Source organism: Ranitomeya variabilis, chromosome 1 (genome assembly GCF_051348905.1).
Source record: "Ranitomeya variabilis isolate aRanVar5 chromosome 1, aRanVar5.hap1, whole genome shotgun sequence".
In the NCBI taxonomy this organism is placed as follows: domain Eukaryota; kingdom Metazoa; phylum Chordata; class Amphibia; order Anura; family Dendrobatidae; genus Ranitomeya; species Ranitomeya variabilis.
The window spans coordinates 607674096-607691728 of NC_135232.1; the positions used below are offsets into that span (position 1 = coordinate 607674096).

Sequence of the window (17633 nt, forward strand, 5' to 3'; positions counted from 1 at the left end):
GTCAGGCTAGCTCTTGTATAGTCTTTATATGTTGGCTTTGTATTATTGCACAATGATAGGATAACAGTCTCACTCCATTTGTTGTACAATTAACAAGCCCAGCAGGTAATCCACTTTAGGCATAATATTTCTAATCTTGGCTGATACCAGTTACAATACGAATCGTAAGGTGATTTATTTCCTGGAGACAAAATAAAATATTCCGTTTCTACTGATCGGATATCATACAAAACAATGACCAATATTCTCCATTAGTAACTTTCCAAGATGATGCAATACATGATATATTTGATTCACTGCCTTAAAGTGGTTTTCAAATGTAAGAAAAGTGCCCCCAAAAGCTTTAATACTTGCTAAATGTTAAGCAGGATAGGTAATCGCCCTTTGTGGGACCAGAATTTACCTTCTGGCACTGCTGCAGAGTGGTGGTGTCACTGCTACAACTCACCAGCTCTGCCGATGGAGGACCAGCGGACAAGAGCCTACCCGGACTCTTATTTTCCAAGTATAAAGTGGAAAATCTCTTTAACAATAAGCATGATCATGTGAAGGGTGAGTACATTAGAATCGGATAATCTCTTCTAACATTTCTAGACCACAATGCTGATCACAAAAGAGGAAGCCACCGATATAGTCTCAGCACTCAGGTGGATATTCTTTTAAATCATCGGACTTTGTCCTGATCATTGTGTAATCTGATATTTCTAATATTTCCGTACATCCGGCAGTGATATGACCATACAAAATCATTCCAATCTTTTACATATTAGGTGAGAGTCTGGTGCAGGAAATCCTCCTGGATGAAGAGGGGCACCAACTTCTCCCACAACTGAAAGGTAAGTCGCCTTTATGTGAAGCTTTTATTGAAATATTGTTTTTCAGATTTATTTTAATCAAGTGTATTTTTCGGACTATAAGACGCACCGAACCATAAGAGGCACCTCAGATTTTCAGAAGGAATATAGGGAAAAAATGTGTCAAATGGGGGTCTGTCTTACAGTCCAAATTCAGCTTACCAGGGATGGATTGGCAGCGCTGGTGGAGCGTGGTCACGGTGTGTCACCGGAAATGGTCTTCCAACAATCTTGAAGGAGTTCCCAGAGATGCTTAGCACTTGTTGGCCCTTTTGCCTTCACTCTGCGGTCCAGCTCACCCCAAACCATCTCGATTGGGTTCAGGTCTGGTGACTCTGGAGGCCAGGTCATCTGGCGTAGCACCCCATCACTCTCCTTCTTGGTCAAATAGCCCTTACACAGCCTGGAGGTGTGTTTGGGATCATTGTCCTGTTGAAAAATAAATGATGGTCCAACTAAACGCAAACCGGATGGAATAGCATGCCGCTGCAAGATGCTGTGGTAGCCATGCTGGTTCAGTATGCCTTCAATTTTGAATAAATCCCCAACAGTGTCACCAGCAAAGCACCCCCACACCATCACACCTCCTCCTCCATGCTTCACGGTGGGAACCAGGCATGTAGAGTCCATCCGTTCACCTTTTCTGCGTCGCACAAAGACACGGTGGTTGGAACCAAAGATCTCAAATTTGGACTCATCAGACCAAAGCACAGATTTCCACTGGTCTAATGTCCATTCCTTGTGTTCTTTAGCCCAAACAAGTCTCTTCTGCTTGTTGCCTGTCCTTAGCAGTGGTTTCCTAGCAGCTATTTTACCATGTGCTTGCTACACAAAGTCTCCTCTTAACAGTTGTTGTAGAGATGTGTCTGCTGCTAGAACTCTGTGTGACATTGACCTGGTCTCTAATCTGAGCTGCTGTTAACCTGCATTTTCTGAGGCTGTTGAGTCGGATGAACTTATCCTCAGAAGCAGAGGTGACTCTTGGTCTTCCTTTCCTGGGGTGGTCCTCATGTGAGCCAGTTTCTTTGTAGCGCTTGATGGTTTTTGCAACTGCACTTGGGGACACTTTTAAAGTTTTCCCAATTTTTCGGACTGACTGACCTTCATTTCTTAAAGTAATGATGGCCACTCGTTTTTCTTTACTTACCTGCTTTTTTCTTGCCATAATACAAATTCTAACAGTCTATTCAGTAAGACTATCAGCTGTGTATCACTAGACTTCTGCTCAACACAACTGATGGTCCGAACCCCATTTATAAGGCAAGAAATCCCACTTATTAAACCTAAGAGGGCACACCTGTAAAGTGAAAACCATTTCCGGTGACTACCTCTTGAAGCTCATCAAGAGAATGCCAAGAGTGTGCAAAGCAGTCATCAAAGCAAAAGGTGGCTACTTTGACGAACCTAGAATATATGCCATATTTTCAGTTATGTCACACTTTTTTGTTAAGTATATAATTCCACGTGTTAATTCATAGTTTTGATGCCTTCAGTGTGAATTTACAATTTTCATAGTCATGAAAGTACAGAAAAATCTTTAAATGAGAAGGTGTGTCCAAACTTTTGGTCTGTACTGTTTATCACGGTGGCCTCTGGGAAATCCCATCCCAGGCTGGTGCGGCAGGTTCAGCAGTGCTCACTGGTGTGGGGCATTTTGTGAAAAGCCCGGAGGCCCCGCACATCCATTGCTGTGAAGCTGTGGCCTCCGGAAAAATGGACGCCGGGGTGGCGCATGCTCAGGGATTGTGTGTGGTAATGTGGTGGGGGTGGGATTGTGTGTGGTAATGTGGTGGGGGCGGGATTGTGTGTGGTGATGTGTTGGGGGGCGGGATTATGTGTTGTAATGTGGTGGGGGGGCGGGATTATGTGTGGTAATGTGATGGGGGCGGGATTATGTGTTGTAATGTGTTGGGGGGTGGGATTATGTGTGGTAATGTGGTGGGGGCGGGATTATGTGAGGTAATGTGGTGGGGGGCGGGATTATTTGTTGTAATGTGGTGGGGGGAGGGATTATATGAGATAATGTGGTAGGGGGCGGGATTATGTGAGGTAATGTGGCGGGGGGGCGGGATTATGTGTGGTAATGTGGTGGGGGGCGGGATTGTGTGTGGTAATATAGTGGGGGGCGGGATTATGTGTGGTAATGTGGTGTGGGGGCGGGATTATTTGTGGTAATGTGGTGTGGGGGTGGGTTTATGTGGTAATGTGGGGGAGCAGGATTATGTGTGGTAATGTGGGGGCTGGATTATGTGTGGTAATGTGGTGGGGGTGGAATTATGTGTGGTAATGTGGTGGGGGCGGGATTGTGTGTGGTGATGTGTTGGGGGGCGGGATTATGTGTTGTAATGTGGTGGGGGGGCGGGATTATGTGTGGTAATGTGATGGGGGCGGGATTATGTGTGGTAATGTGGGGGCGGGATTATGTGAGGTAATGTGGTGGGGGGCGGTATTATTTGTTGTAATGTGGTGGGGGGAGGGATTATATGAGATAATGTGGTGGGGGGCGGGATTATGTGAGGTAATGTGGCGGGGGGCGGGATTATGTGTGGTAATGTGGGGGGCGGGATTGTGTGTGGTAATATAGTGGGGGGCGGGATTATGTGTGGTAATGTGGTGTGGGGGCGGGATTATTTGTGGTAATGTGGTGTGGGGGCGGGTTTATGTGGTAATGTAAGGGAGCAGGATTATGTGTGGTAATGTGGGGGCTGGATTATGTGTGGTAATGTGGTGGGGGGGCCGGATTATGTGTGGTAATGTGGTGGCGGGGCGAGATTGTGTGTGGTAATGTGGGGGGCGGGATTGTGTGTGGTAATGTGGGGGGCGGGATTATGTGTGGTAATGTGGTGGGGGCGGGATTATGTCTGGTAATGTGTTGGGGGGTGGGATTATGTGTGGTAATGTGGGGGGGCGGGATTATGTGTGGTAATGTGGTGGGGGGGCGGGATTATGTGGTAATGTGGTGGGGGCGGGATTGTGTGTGGTAATGTGGTGGGGACGGGATTATGTGTGGTAATGTGGTGGGGGGTGGGATTATGTGTGGTAATGTGGGGGGGGCGGGATTATGTGTGGTAATGTGGTGGGGGGCGGGATTATGTGGTAATGTGGTGGGGGCGGGATTGTGTGTGGTAATGTGGTGGGGGGCGGGATTGTATGTGGTAAATTTTTGTGTGTGGTGATGTGTTGGGGGGTGGGATTATGTGTGGTAATGTGGTGGGGGGCGGGATTATGTGTGGTAATGTAGTGGGGGGTGGGATTTTGTGAGTAATGTGGTGGGGGGTGGGATTATGTGTGGTAATGTGGTGGGGGTGGGATTGTGTGTGGTAATGTGGTGGGGGCGGGATTGTGTGTGGTGATGTGTTGGGGGGCGGGATTATGTGTTGTAATGTGGTGGGGGGCGGGATTATGTGTGGTAATGTGGTGGGGGTGGAATTATGTGTGGTAATGTGGTGGGGGCGGGAATATGTGAGGTAATGTGGTGGGGGGCGGGATTATGTGTGGTAATGTGGTGGGGGGGCGGGATTATGTGTGGTAATGTGGGGGGCGGGATTATGTGGTAATGTGGTGGGGGCGGGATTGTGTGTGGTAATGTGGTGGGGGGCGGGATTATATGGTAAATTTTTGTGTGTGGTGATGTGTTGGGGGGCGGGATTATGTGTGGTAATGTGGTGGGGGCGGGATTATGTGTGGTAATGTAGTGGGGGGTGGGATTATGTGAGTAATGTGGTGAGGGGGCGGGATTATGTGTGGTAATGTGGTGGGGGGGCGGGATTATGTGTGGTAATGTGGTGGGGGGGCGGGATTTTGTGTGGTAATGTGGCAGGGCGGGATTGTGTGTGGTAATGTGGGGGGCGGGATTGTGTGTGGTAATGTGGTGGGGGGGCGGGATTGTGTGTGGTAATGTGGTGGGGGGCGGGATTGTATGTGGTAAATTTTTGTGTGTGGTGATGTGTTGGGGGGCGGGATTATGTGTGGTAATGTAGTGGGGGGTGGGATTATGTGAGTAATGTGGTGAGGGGGCGGGATTATGTGTGGTAATGTGGTGGGGGGGCGGTATTATGTGTGGTAATGTGGTGGGGGGCGGGATTATGTGTGGTAATGTGGTGGGGGGCGGGATTTTGTGTGGTAATGTGGTGGGGGGGCGGTATTATGTGTGGTAATGTGGTGGGGGGCGGGATTATGTGTGGTAATGTGGTGGGGGGGCGGGATTTTGTGTGGTAATGTGGCGGGGCGGGATTGTGTGTGGTAATGTGGGGGGCGGGATTGTGTGTGGTAATGTGGTGGGGGGCGGGTTTATGTGTGGTAATGTGGGGGCGGGATTATGTGTGGTAATGTGGGGGGTGGAATTATGTGTGGTAATGTGGTGGGGGGCGGGATTATGTGAGGTAATGTGGTGGGGGGCGGGATTATGTGTGGTAATGTGGTGGGGGGGCGGGATTGTGTGTGGTAATGTGGGGGGCGGTGTCAAGGTGAAAATGTATTTTCTTATATACCTTTGTACTTTTATATATCTTTATACTCTTTTTGTACTGTTATACTCTTATACTGTGAAACAATAAGTTTTTCCTATCTGTTAGTTAATGATTTAAAATGGCTGCCAGGCAGTTTCGTTTCTGGTTTGTGTCTGGAGGGATGAATCATTTCTTTGGAAACGAAACTAAAGGAATGATAAGAAGAGGAGGAATTCACCAGGAGACGTTCGACGAATCAGAGAGACTAAGCACTAGATGTATGCTGCTTAAACCCCACCCATTGCATTCCCTTTTTAGTACTATGTATTGGAAAATAAAGCACAGTTGCTGCTCAGCTCCTCACTGAGGTGATCGCAAGAGCATCAGCAAAGATTGAATCAGCTACGTGTCTGAATCATTTCTTTTTCCGGTACCAGAAGTTCTGCGCTCACATTACAATTTGGAATGACTGGTGAATGAGGATTAATTGTCGTTATTACGGCCCCGACAATTTTGGCAGCCCAACGGGGGGCGTGGCCAGCGATCCGAGACTCTCTGGACCCATGCCTGGATGTCTGTGGATGATACCCGTAGTGGCTGACCTCGAGGACTGATCACCCTCCGTACACGGTAAGTGGCGATCATGTACACTGTATATGTCACACTTGCTAGTGTCTCAGCCGTTATTGGTTTGTCTGTAGTCTCCTTGGGTCCGGGAGGTGAATGATCGAGTGGTGAGATCAAACGTGATCCTGTGCCACGCTCTGAACCAGCAACTGAGAGACGTCGCATCCTGTGCGACCTCTGTACACCACACCTCCCTCACCGGTCATTGTACTCCGTTCAACCATCCTACCCGTGACTATTGTCTAGTAGTGAAGTGGACTGAAAAATTGAGCCAGTTGTAGATTGTGGGGCAGCTTAGAGAAAGGGATAGGAGACGCAGCCTCTGTGATATTGTGCTGACAGGTAAATAAGGCGTTCCGTGAGGGGACCACCTGTCCAGGCAGGTAAATAAGGCGTTCCGTGAGGGGACCACCTGTCTAGTTAGGTAACCTAAGACGTTCCGTGAGGGGACCACCTATATTTTTGTGGAGGGGTCTCATTAGGAGGCTGCCTCCCGACTGTTTGGGATATCGTGGCAGGATAGTCTGTAATCACTGTGTTCAGGTTAGGGACAGGAAATATTGAGCGCGAGGCTCTTTTCCTAGTACGTCGAACGTGAGGCTCCGTACTGTGGAACACCGTGTTGGTATCGCTGTCAGTGGTTTTACTGCAGAAAACCATAGTATCCTGGGAGCCAAGCTGCGTATCTTACAGCAAAAGAAGTCTGTGCCCCACAAGTTAGATGAGGATGCCGTGGAAGTCAAGACAATGGTCACGGGAGGGCAAGAGACAGTCAAGAAGCTTATCTGCGAGTTGCGCGAGGCTTAAAGAACAAAGGATGAAAATAGGTTGATGGAGAGGAAGGATCAGACAATACAGAACCCGTATTCGGTTATAAAATGCCTGTGAACTGTGATCTTACAGATTGTAAAATGGCCGCCGTGCCACTGATGATGAAAATGCAGTCTCAGCCAGCGCCCTGTAATGGCGGCGGAAAGAGCTCTCCAGATGTGTAGGTGTGTCCTGTTTGTGTTGTGCAGAATCCAACCTGGGTGGAGACCTGCCTTGTGTGTGTGTACGGACTGTCCTTGGGGCTCCGCCCAGCCCACGGAGGATTATAGGAAAGTTTTGTAGAAATTAAGTCTGAAAACTGCTGCCGTTTGTGACTGTAGAAGATACGGAGCTTTGTGTCAGTGTTGTGTAGTATGGGGGAGGGGCAGCAGCAGACCGCTGCGAGATTTCTTTGTCAGTTCTCCTCTCTTTTCTACTTATCTACGCTACAAGCCGGAGAGAGGGGGGCAAGGTGCTGGGTTTCGTTTCTCCCTCTTGCGCTGTGGATTGCAGTGAAGGTTCTTATCTCCCTGTGTACTAGATGGGAGGGGCTGAGTGAATCCCTGCGCGACTTGCTCGCAATTTTTCCCCTCGGCGCTGCGGGCTACAGAAAGGGGGGCTATGTATTGCATTCCAAAGTTTACTCTGTCCTTGGTTTAGTAAAGACAAGGGGTTAAATCACTAGCCCCCACCTTTGCAGCTGCGAGATCAGTGTTTCTTATCTCCATGGGCAAACACCACTGCCCCCTCCTATTGTACATGCAAGTCCAGCTTCACACTCCGATATCCCTTTTAACCCTGTCTGGGAATCTCTCTCCCCAGCCCCGACATGCAAATTCTCAGATCAAGAGCTTGTTTTAATTAGAGTAGATGACAGACCCAATGAATATACTCTTATAAAACCTATCCCTGTGGGACCTTTCCCTGAAGTTACTGCTCAGTTCGTAATCTCTTCTATATGTTTGGTAAATTTACTGGGGGCAGATTTATTATTACAGTTCTGCTCCAGGATATAATTCCAAGATGATGGTCAGATGGTCCTTGCGTTATATAACTCCTATGCAGATGAATATAAAGAGATGTGTATCCTACTTGCCCTTCCCACAGTTATGATGGTCCTGATAGACCCAGATTCTCCCCCAATAATGCCTGTAGAACCAGTAAAAGTGTTTCTCAAACCTGGTGCCCCTTTTTCTAAAGTCCATCAGTATCCTTTGAAGGGACATACTAAAAAGAATGAAGAAAAGGAATAAATAAAAAGAATGAACATAATAACTTATAGCTCCAAAGACATGGATAGGTGTTACAGATTTCTTATGCATCTTGTAGATGAAATGAACTTGAATTATATGTAGACAATTAGGAAATCAACATAGATTCCATATAAACAGGTGTATACTATATTTTCTGTGCTATATGGGTGGGGAATGAAGATGGAATACTTGTAGATAATACAGAAATGAACACATATCCCATATAAACAGGTGTATATTATATTCCCTGAGCCTGATAGGTGGGGAATGAACATGAAATATATGTAAATAATAGAGGAATGAACACATATCCCATATAAACAGGTGTATATTATTTTCCCTGTGCCTGATAGGTGGGGAATGAACATGAAATATATGTAGAGAATAGGAGAATGAACACATATCCCATATATACAGGTGTATATTATATTCCCTGAGCCTGATAGGTGGGGAATGAAGATGAAATATATGTAAATAATAGAGGAATGAACACATATCCCATATAAACAGGTGTATATTATATTCCCTATGCATGATAGGCGGGGAATGAACATGAAATATATGTAGAGAATAGGAGAATGAACACATATCCCATATATACAGGTGTATATTATATTTCCTGAGCCTGATAGGTGGGGAATGAACATGAAATATATGTAGAGAAGATAGGAATGAACACATATCCCATATAAACAGGTGTATATTATATTCCCTATGCATGATAGGTGGGGAATGAACATGAAATATATGTAGAGAATAGGGGAATGAACACATATCCCATATAAACAGGTGCATATTATATTCCCTGAGCCTGATAGGTGGGGAATGAACATGAAATATATGTAGAGAATAGGGGAATGAATACAAATCCCATATAAACAGGTGCATATTATATTCCCTGAGCCTGATAGGTGGGGAATGAACATGAAATATATGTAGAGAAGAGAGGAATGAACACATATCCCATATAAACAGGTGTATATTATATTCCCTGAGCCTGATGGGTGGGGAATGAACATGAAATATATGTAGATAATAGGAGGAATGAACACATATCCCATATAAACAGGTGTATATTATATTCCCTGTGCCTGATAGGTGGGGAATGAACATGAAATATATGTAGAGAAGAGAGGAATGAACACATATCCCATATAAACAGGTGTATATTATATTCCCTGAGCCTGATAGGTGGGGAATGAACATGAAATATATGTAGATAATAGGGGAATGAACACATATCCCATATAAACAGGTGTATATTATATTCCCTGAGCCTGATAGGTGGGGAATGAACATGAAATATATGTAGAGAATAGGGGAATGAACACATATCCCATAATAACAGGTGTATATTATATTCCCTATGCATGATAGGTGGGGAATGAACATGAAATATATGTAGAGAATAGGGGAATGAATACAAATCCCATATAAACAGGTGCATATTATATTCCCTGAGCCTGATAGGTGGGGAATGAACATGAAATATATGTAGAGAAGAGAGGAATGAACACATATCCCATATAAACAGGTGTATATTATATTCCCTGAGCCTGATGGGTGGGGAATGAACATGAAATATATGTAGATAATAGGAGGAATGAACACATATCCCATATAAACAGGTGTATATTATATTCCCTGTGCCTGATAGGTGGGGAATGAACATGAAATATATGTAGAGAATAGAGGAATGAACACATATCCCATATAAACAGGTGTATATTATATTCCCTGAGCCTGATAGGTGGGGAATGAACATGAAATATATGTAGAGAATAGGGGAATGAACACATATCCCATAATAACAGGTGTATATTATATTCCCTGAGCCTGATAGTTGGGGAATGAACATGGAATATATGTAGATAATAGGGGAATGAACACATCCCATAATAACAGGTGTATATTATATTCCCTGTGCCTGATAGATGGGGAATGAACATGGAATATATGTAGAGAATAGAGGAATGAACACATATCCCATATAAACAGGTGTATATTATTTTCCCTGTGCCTGATAGGTGGGGAATGAACATGAAATATATGTAGAGAATAGAGGAATGAACACATATCCCATATAAACAGGTGTATATTATTTTCCCTGTGCCTGATAGGTGGGGAATGAACATGAAATATATGTAGATAATAGAGTAATGAACACATATCCCATATAAACAGGTGTATATTATATTCCCTGAGCCTGATAGGTGGGGAATGAACATGGAATATATGTAGAGAATAGGGGAATGAACAAAAATCCCATATAAACAGGTGTATATTATATTCCCTGAGCCTGATAGGTGGGGAATGAACATGAAATATATGTAGAGAATAGAGGAATGAACACATATCCCATATAAACAGGTGTATATTATATTCCCTATGCATGATAGGTGGGGAATGAACATGAAATATATGTAGAGAATAGAGGAATGAACACATATCCCATATAAACAGGTGTATATTATATTCCCTGTGCCTGATAGGTGGGGAATGAACATGAAATATATGTAGAGAATAGGAGAATGAACACATATCCCATATAAACAGGTGTATACTATATTCTCTGAGCCTGATAGGTGGGGAATGAACATGAAATATATCTAGAGAATAGGGGAATGAACACATATCCCATATAAACAGGTGTATATTATTTTCCCTGTGCCTGATAGGTGGGGAATGAACATGAAATATATGTAGAGAATAGGGGAATGAACACATATCCCATATAAACAGGTGCATATTATATTCCCTGAGCCTGATAGGTGGGGAATGAACATGAAATATATGTAGATAATAGGGGAATGAACACATATCCCATATAAAACAGGTGTATATTATATTCCCTATGCATGATAGGTGGGGAATGAACATGAAATATATGTAGAGAATAGGAGAATGAACACATATCCCATATAAACAGGTGTATATTATATTCCCTGTGCCTGATAGGTGGGGAATGAAGATGAAATATATGTAGATAATAGGAGAATGAACACATATCCCATATAAACAGGTGTATATTATATTCCCTGTGCCTGATAGGTGGGGAATGAACATGGAATATATGTAGATAATAGAGGAATGAACACATGTCCCATATAAACAGGTGTATATTATTTTCCCTGTGCCTGATAGGTGGGGAATGAACATGAAATATATGTAGAGAATAGAGGAATGAACACATATCCCATATAAACAGGTGTATATTATTTTCCCTGTGCCTGATAGGTGGGGAATGAACATGAAATATATGTAGAGAATAGGGGAATGAACACATATCCCATATAAACAGGTGTATATTATATTCCCTGTGCCTGATAGGTGGGGAATGAACATGAAATATATGTAGAGAATAGGGGAATGAACACATATCCCATATATACAGGTGTATATTATATTCCCTGAGCCTGATAGGTGGGGAATGAACATGAAATATATGTAGAGAATAGAGGAATGAACACATATCCCATATAAACAGGTGTATATTATTTTCCCTGTGCCTGATAGGTGGGGAATGAACATGAAATATATGTAGAGAATAGAGGAATAAACACATATCCCATATAAACAGGTGTATATTATATTCCCTGTGCCTGATAGGTGGGGAATGAACATGAAATATATGTAGAGAAGAGAGGAATGAACACATATCCCATATAAACAGGTGTATATTATATTCCCTGAGCCTGATGGGTGGGGAATGAACATGAAATATATGTAGATAATAGGAGGAATGAACACATATCCCATATAAACAGGTGTATATTATATTCCCTGTGCCTGATAGGTGGGGAATGAACATGAAATATATGTAGAGAAGAGAGGAATGAACACATATCCCATATAAACAGGTGTATATTATATTCCCTGAGCCTGATAGGTGGGGAATGAACATGAAATATATGTAGATAATAGGGGAATGAACACATATCCCATATAAACAGGTGTATATTATATTCCCTGAGCCTGATAGGTGGGGAATGAACATGAAATATATGTAGAGAATAGGGGAATGAACACATATCCCATAATAACAGGTGTATATTATATTCCCTATGCATGATAGGTGGGGAATGAACATGAAATATATGTAGAGAATAGGGGAATGAACACATATCCCATATAAACAGGTGCATATTATATTCCCTGAGCCTGATAGGTGGGGAATGAACATGAAATATATGTAGAGAATAGGGGAATGAATACAAATCCCATATAAACAGGTGCATATTATATTCCCTGAGCCTGATAGGTGGGGAATGAACATGAAATATATGTAGAGAAGAGAGGAATGAACACATATCCCATATAAACAGGTGTATATTATATTCCCTGAGCCTGATGGGTGGGGAATGAACATGAAATATATGTAGATAATAGGAGGAATGAACACATATCCCATATAAACAGGTGTATATTATATTCCCTGTGCCTGATAGGTGGGGAATGAACATGAAATATATGTAGAGAAGAGAGGAATGAACACATATCCCATATAAACAGGTGTATATTATATTCCCTGAGCCTGATAGGTGGGGAATGAACATGAAATATATGTAGAGAATAGGGGAATGAACACATATCCCATAATAACAGGTGTATATTATATTCCCTGAGCCTGATAGTTGGGGAATGAACATGGAATATATGTAGATAATAGGGGAATGAACACATCCCATAATAACAGGTGTATATTATATTCCCTGTGCCTGATAGATGGGGAATGAACATGGAATATATGTAGAGAATAGAGGAATGAACACATATCCCATATAAACAGGTGTATATTATTTTCCCTGTGCCTGATAGGTGGGGAATGAACATGAAATATATGTAGAGAATAGAGGAATAAACACATCCCATATAAACAGGTGTATATTATTTTCCCTGTGCCTGATAGGTGGGGAATGAACATGAAATATATGTAGAGAATAGGGGAATGAACACATATCCCATATAAACAGGTGTATATTATATTCCCTGTGCCTGATAGGTGGGGAATGAACATGAAATATATGTAGAGAATAGAGGAATGAACACATATCCCATATAAACAGGTGTATATTATATTCCCTGTGCCTGATAGGTGGGGAACGAACATGAAATATATGTAGAGAATAGGAGAATGAACACATATCCCATATAAACAGGTGTATACTATATTCTCTGAGCCTGATAGGTGGGGAATGAACATGAAATATATGTAGAGAATAGGAGAATGAACACATATCCCATATATACAGGTGTATATTATATTCCCTGAGCCTGATAGGTGGGGAATGAACATGAAATATATGTAGAGAATAGGAGAATGAACACATATCCCATATAAACAGGTGTATATTATATTCCCTGAGCCTGATAGGTGGGGAATGAACATGAAATATATGTAGAGAATAGGAGAATGAACACATATCCCATATATACAGGTGTATATTATATTCCCTGAGCCTGATAGGTGGGGAATGAAGATGAAATATATGTAAATAATAGAGGAATGAACACATATCCCATATAAACAGGTGTATATTATATTCCCTATGCATGATAGGCGGGGAATGAACATGAAATATATGTAGAGAATAGGAGAATGAACACATATCCCATATATACAGGTGTATATTATATTCCCTGAGCCTGATAGGTGGGGAATGAACATGAAATATATGTAGAGAAGATAGGAATGAACACATATCCCATATAAACAGGTGTATATTATATTCCCTATGCATGATAGGTGGGGAATGAACATGAAATATATGTAGAGAATAGGGGAATGAACACATATCCCATATAAACAGGTGCATATTATATTCCCTGAGCCTGATAGGTGGGGAATGAACATGAAATATATGTAGAGAATAGGAGAATGAACACATATCCCATATATACAGGTGTATATTATATTCCCTGAGCCTGATAGGTGGGGAATGAAGATGAAATATATGTAAATAATAGAGGAATGAACACATATCCCATATAAACAGGTGTATATTATATTCCCTATGCATGATAGGCGGGGAATGAACATGAAATATATGTAGAGAATAGGAGAATGAACACATATCCCATATATACAGGTGTATATTATATTCCCTGAGCCTGATAGGTGGGGAATGAACATGAAATATATGTAGAGAAGATAGGAATGAACACATATCCCATATAAACAGGTGTATATTATATTCCCTATGCATGATAGGTGGGGAATGAACATGAAATATATGTAGAGAATAGGGGAATGAACACATATCCCATATAAACAGGTGCATATTATATTCCCTGAGCCTGATAGGTGGGGAATGAACATGAAATATATGTAGAGAATAGGGGAATGAATACAAATCCCATATAAACAGGTGCATATTATATTCCCTGAGCCTGATAGGTGGGGAATGAACATGAAATATATGTAGAGAAGAGAGGAATGAACACATATCCCATATAAACAGGTGTATATTATATTCCCTGAGCCTGATGGGTGGGGAATGAACATGAAATATATGTAGATAATAGGAGGAATGAACACATATCCCATATAAACAGGTGTATATTATATTCCCTGTGCCTGATAGGTGGGGAATGAACATGAAATATATGTAGAGAAGAGAGGAATGAACACATATCCCATATAAACAGGTGTATATTATATTCCCTGAGCCTGATAGGTGGGGAATGAACATGAAATATATGTAGATAATAGGGGAATGAACACATATCCCATATAAACAGGTGTATATTATATTCCCTGAGCCTGATAGGTGGGGAATGAACATGAAATATATGTAGAGAATAGGGGAATGAACACATATCCCATAATAACAGGTGTATATTATATTCCCTATGCATGATAGGTGGGGAATGAACATGAAATATATGTAGAGAATAGGGGAATGAATACAAATCCCATATAAACAGGTGCATATTATATTCCCTGAGCCTGATAGGTGGGGAATGAACATGAAATATATGTAGAGAAGAGAGGAATGAACACATATCCCATATAAACAGGTGTATATTATATTCCCTGAGCCTGATGGGTGGGGAATGAACATGAAATATATGTAGATAATAGGAGGAATGAACACATATCCCATATAAACAGGTGTATATTATATTCCCTGTGCCTGATAGGTGGGGAATGAACATGAAATATATGTAGAGAATAGAGGAATGAACACATATCCCATATAAACAGGTGTATATTATATTCCCTGAGCCTGATAGGTGGGGAATGAACATGAAATATATGTAGAGAATAGGGGAATGAACACATATCCCATAATAACAGGTGTATATTATATTCCCTGAGCCTGATAGTTGGGGAATGAACATGGAATATATGTAGATAATAGGGGAATGAACACATCCCATAATAACAGGTGTATATTATATTCCCTGTGCCTGATAGATGGGGAATGAACATGGAATATATGTAGAGAATAGAGGAATGAACACATATCCCATATAAACAGGTGTATATTATTTTCCCTGTGCCTGATAGGTGGGGAATGAACATGAAATATATGTAGAGAATAGAGGAATGAACACATATCCCATATAAACAGGTGTATATTATTTTCCCTGTGCCTGATAGGTGGGGAATGAACATGAAATATATGTAGAGAATAGGGGAATGAACACATATCCCATATAAACAGGTGTATATTATATTCCCTGTGCCTGATAGGTGGGGAATGAACATGAAATATATGTAGATAATAGAGTAATGAACACATATCCCATATAAACAGGTGTATATTATATTCCCTGAGCCTGATTGGTGGGGAATGAACATGGAATATATGTAGAGAATAGGGGAATGAACAAAAATCCCATATAAACAGGTGTATATTATATTCCCTGAGCCTGATAGGTGGGGAATGAACATGAAATATATGTAGAGAATAGAGGAATGAACACATATCCCATATAAACAGGTGTATATTATATTCCCTATGCATGATAGGTGGGGAATGAACATGAAATATATGTAGAGAATAGAGGAATGAACACATATCCCATATAAACAGGTGTATATTATATTCCCTGTGCCTGATAGGTGGGGAATGAACATGAAATATATGTAGAGAATAGGAGAATGAACACATATCCCATATAAACAGGTGTATACTATATTCTCTGAGCCTGATAGGTGGGGAATGAACATGAAATATATCTAGAGAATAGGGGAATGAACACATATCCCATATAAACAGGTGTATATTATTTTCCCTGTGCCTGATAGGTGGGGAATGAACATGAAATATATGTAGAGAATAGGGGAATGAACACATATCCCATATAAACAGGTGCATATTATATTCCCTGAGCCTGATAGGTGGGGAATGAACATGAAATATATGTAGATAATAGGGGAATGAACACATATCCCATATAAAACAGGTGTATATTATATTCCCTATGCATGATAGGTGGGGAATGAACATGAAATATATGTAGAGAATAGGAGAATGAACACATATCCCATATAAACAGGTGTATATTATATTCCCTGTGCCTGATAGGTGGGGAATGAAGATGAAATATATGTAGATAATAGGAGAATGAACACATATCCCATATAAACAGGTGTATATTATATTCCCTGTGCCTGATAGGTGGGGAATGAACATGGAATATATGTAGATAATAGAGGAATGAACACATGTCCCATATAAACAGGTGTATATTATTTTCCCTGTGCCTGATAGGTGGGGAATGAACATGAAATATATGTAGAGAATAGGGGAATGAACACATATCCCATATAAACAGGTGTATATTATTTTCCCTGTGCCTGATAGGTGGGGAATGAACATGAAATATATGTAGAGAATAGGGGAATGAACACATATCCCATATAAACAGGTGTATATTATATTCCCTGTGCCTGATAGGTGGGGAATGAACATGAAATATATGTAGAGAATAGGGGAATGAACACATATCCCATATATACAGGTGTATATTATATTCCCTGAGCCTGATAGGTGGGGAATGAACATGAAATATATGTAGAGAATAGAGGAATGAACACATATCCCATATAAACAGGTGTATATTATTTTCCCTGTGCCTGATAGGTGGGGAATGAACATGAAATATATGTAGAGAATAGAGGAATGAACACATATCCCATATAAACAGGTGTATATTATTTTCCCTGTGCCTGATAGGTGGGGAATGAACATGAAATATATGTAGAGAATAGGAGAATGAACACATATCCCATATAAACAGGTGCATATTATATTCCCTGAGCCTGATAGGTGGGGAATGAACATGAAATATATGTAGAGAATAGGGGAATGAATACAAATCCCATATAAACAGGTGCATATTATATTCCCTGAGCCTGATAGGTGGGGAATGAACATGAAATATATGTAGAGAAGAGAGGAATGAACACATATCCCATATAAACAGGTGTATATTATATTCCCTGAGCCTGATGGGTGGGGAATGAACATGAAATATATGTAGATAATAGGAGGAATGAACACATATCCCATATAAACAGGTGTATATTATATTCCCTGTGCCTGATAGGTGGGGAATGAACATGAAATATATGTAGAGAAGAGAGGAATGAACACATATCCCATATAAACAGGTGTATATTATATTCC

The 17633-nt window shown here is 41.3% G+C and overlaps 1 protein-coding gene across 3 annotated transcripts in view; it reads left to right on the forward strand.

The window, feature by feature from the left end:
* LOC143770555 (NACHT, LRR and PYD domains-containing protein 3-like) overlaps positions 1–17633 on the forward strand; it is a 149840-nt gene that overhangs the window by 31656 nt on the left and 100551 nt on the right. For all 3 annotated transcript variants that reach the window (XM_077260271.1, XM_077260281.1, XM_077260263.1), the window contains exon 6: positions 771–836. In XM_077260271.1, the coding sequence (XP_077116386.1) occupies positions 771–836 (66 nt within the window). The remainder of the gene's footprint in view (positions 1–770; positions 837–17633) is intronic.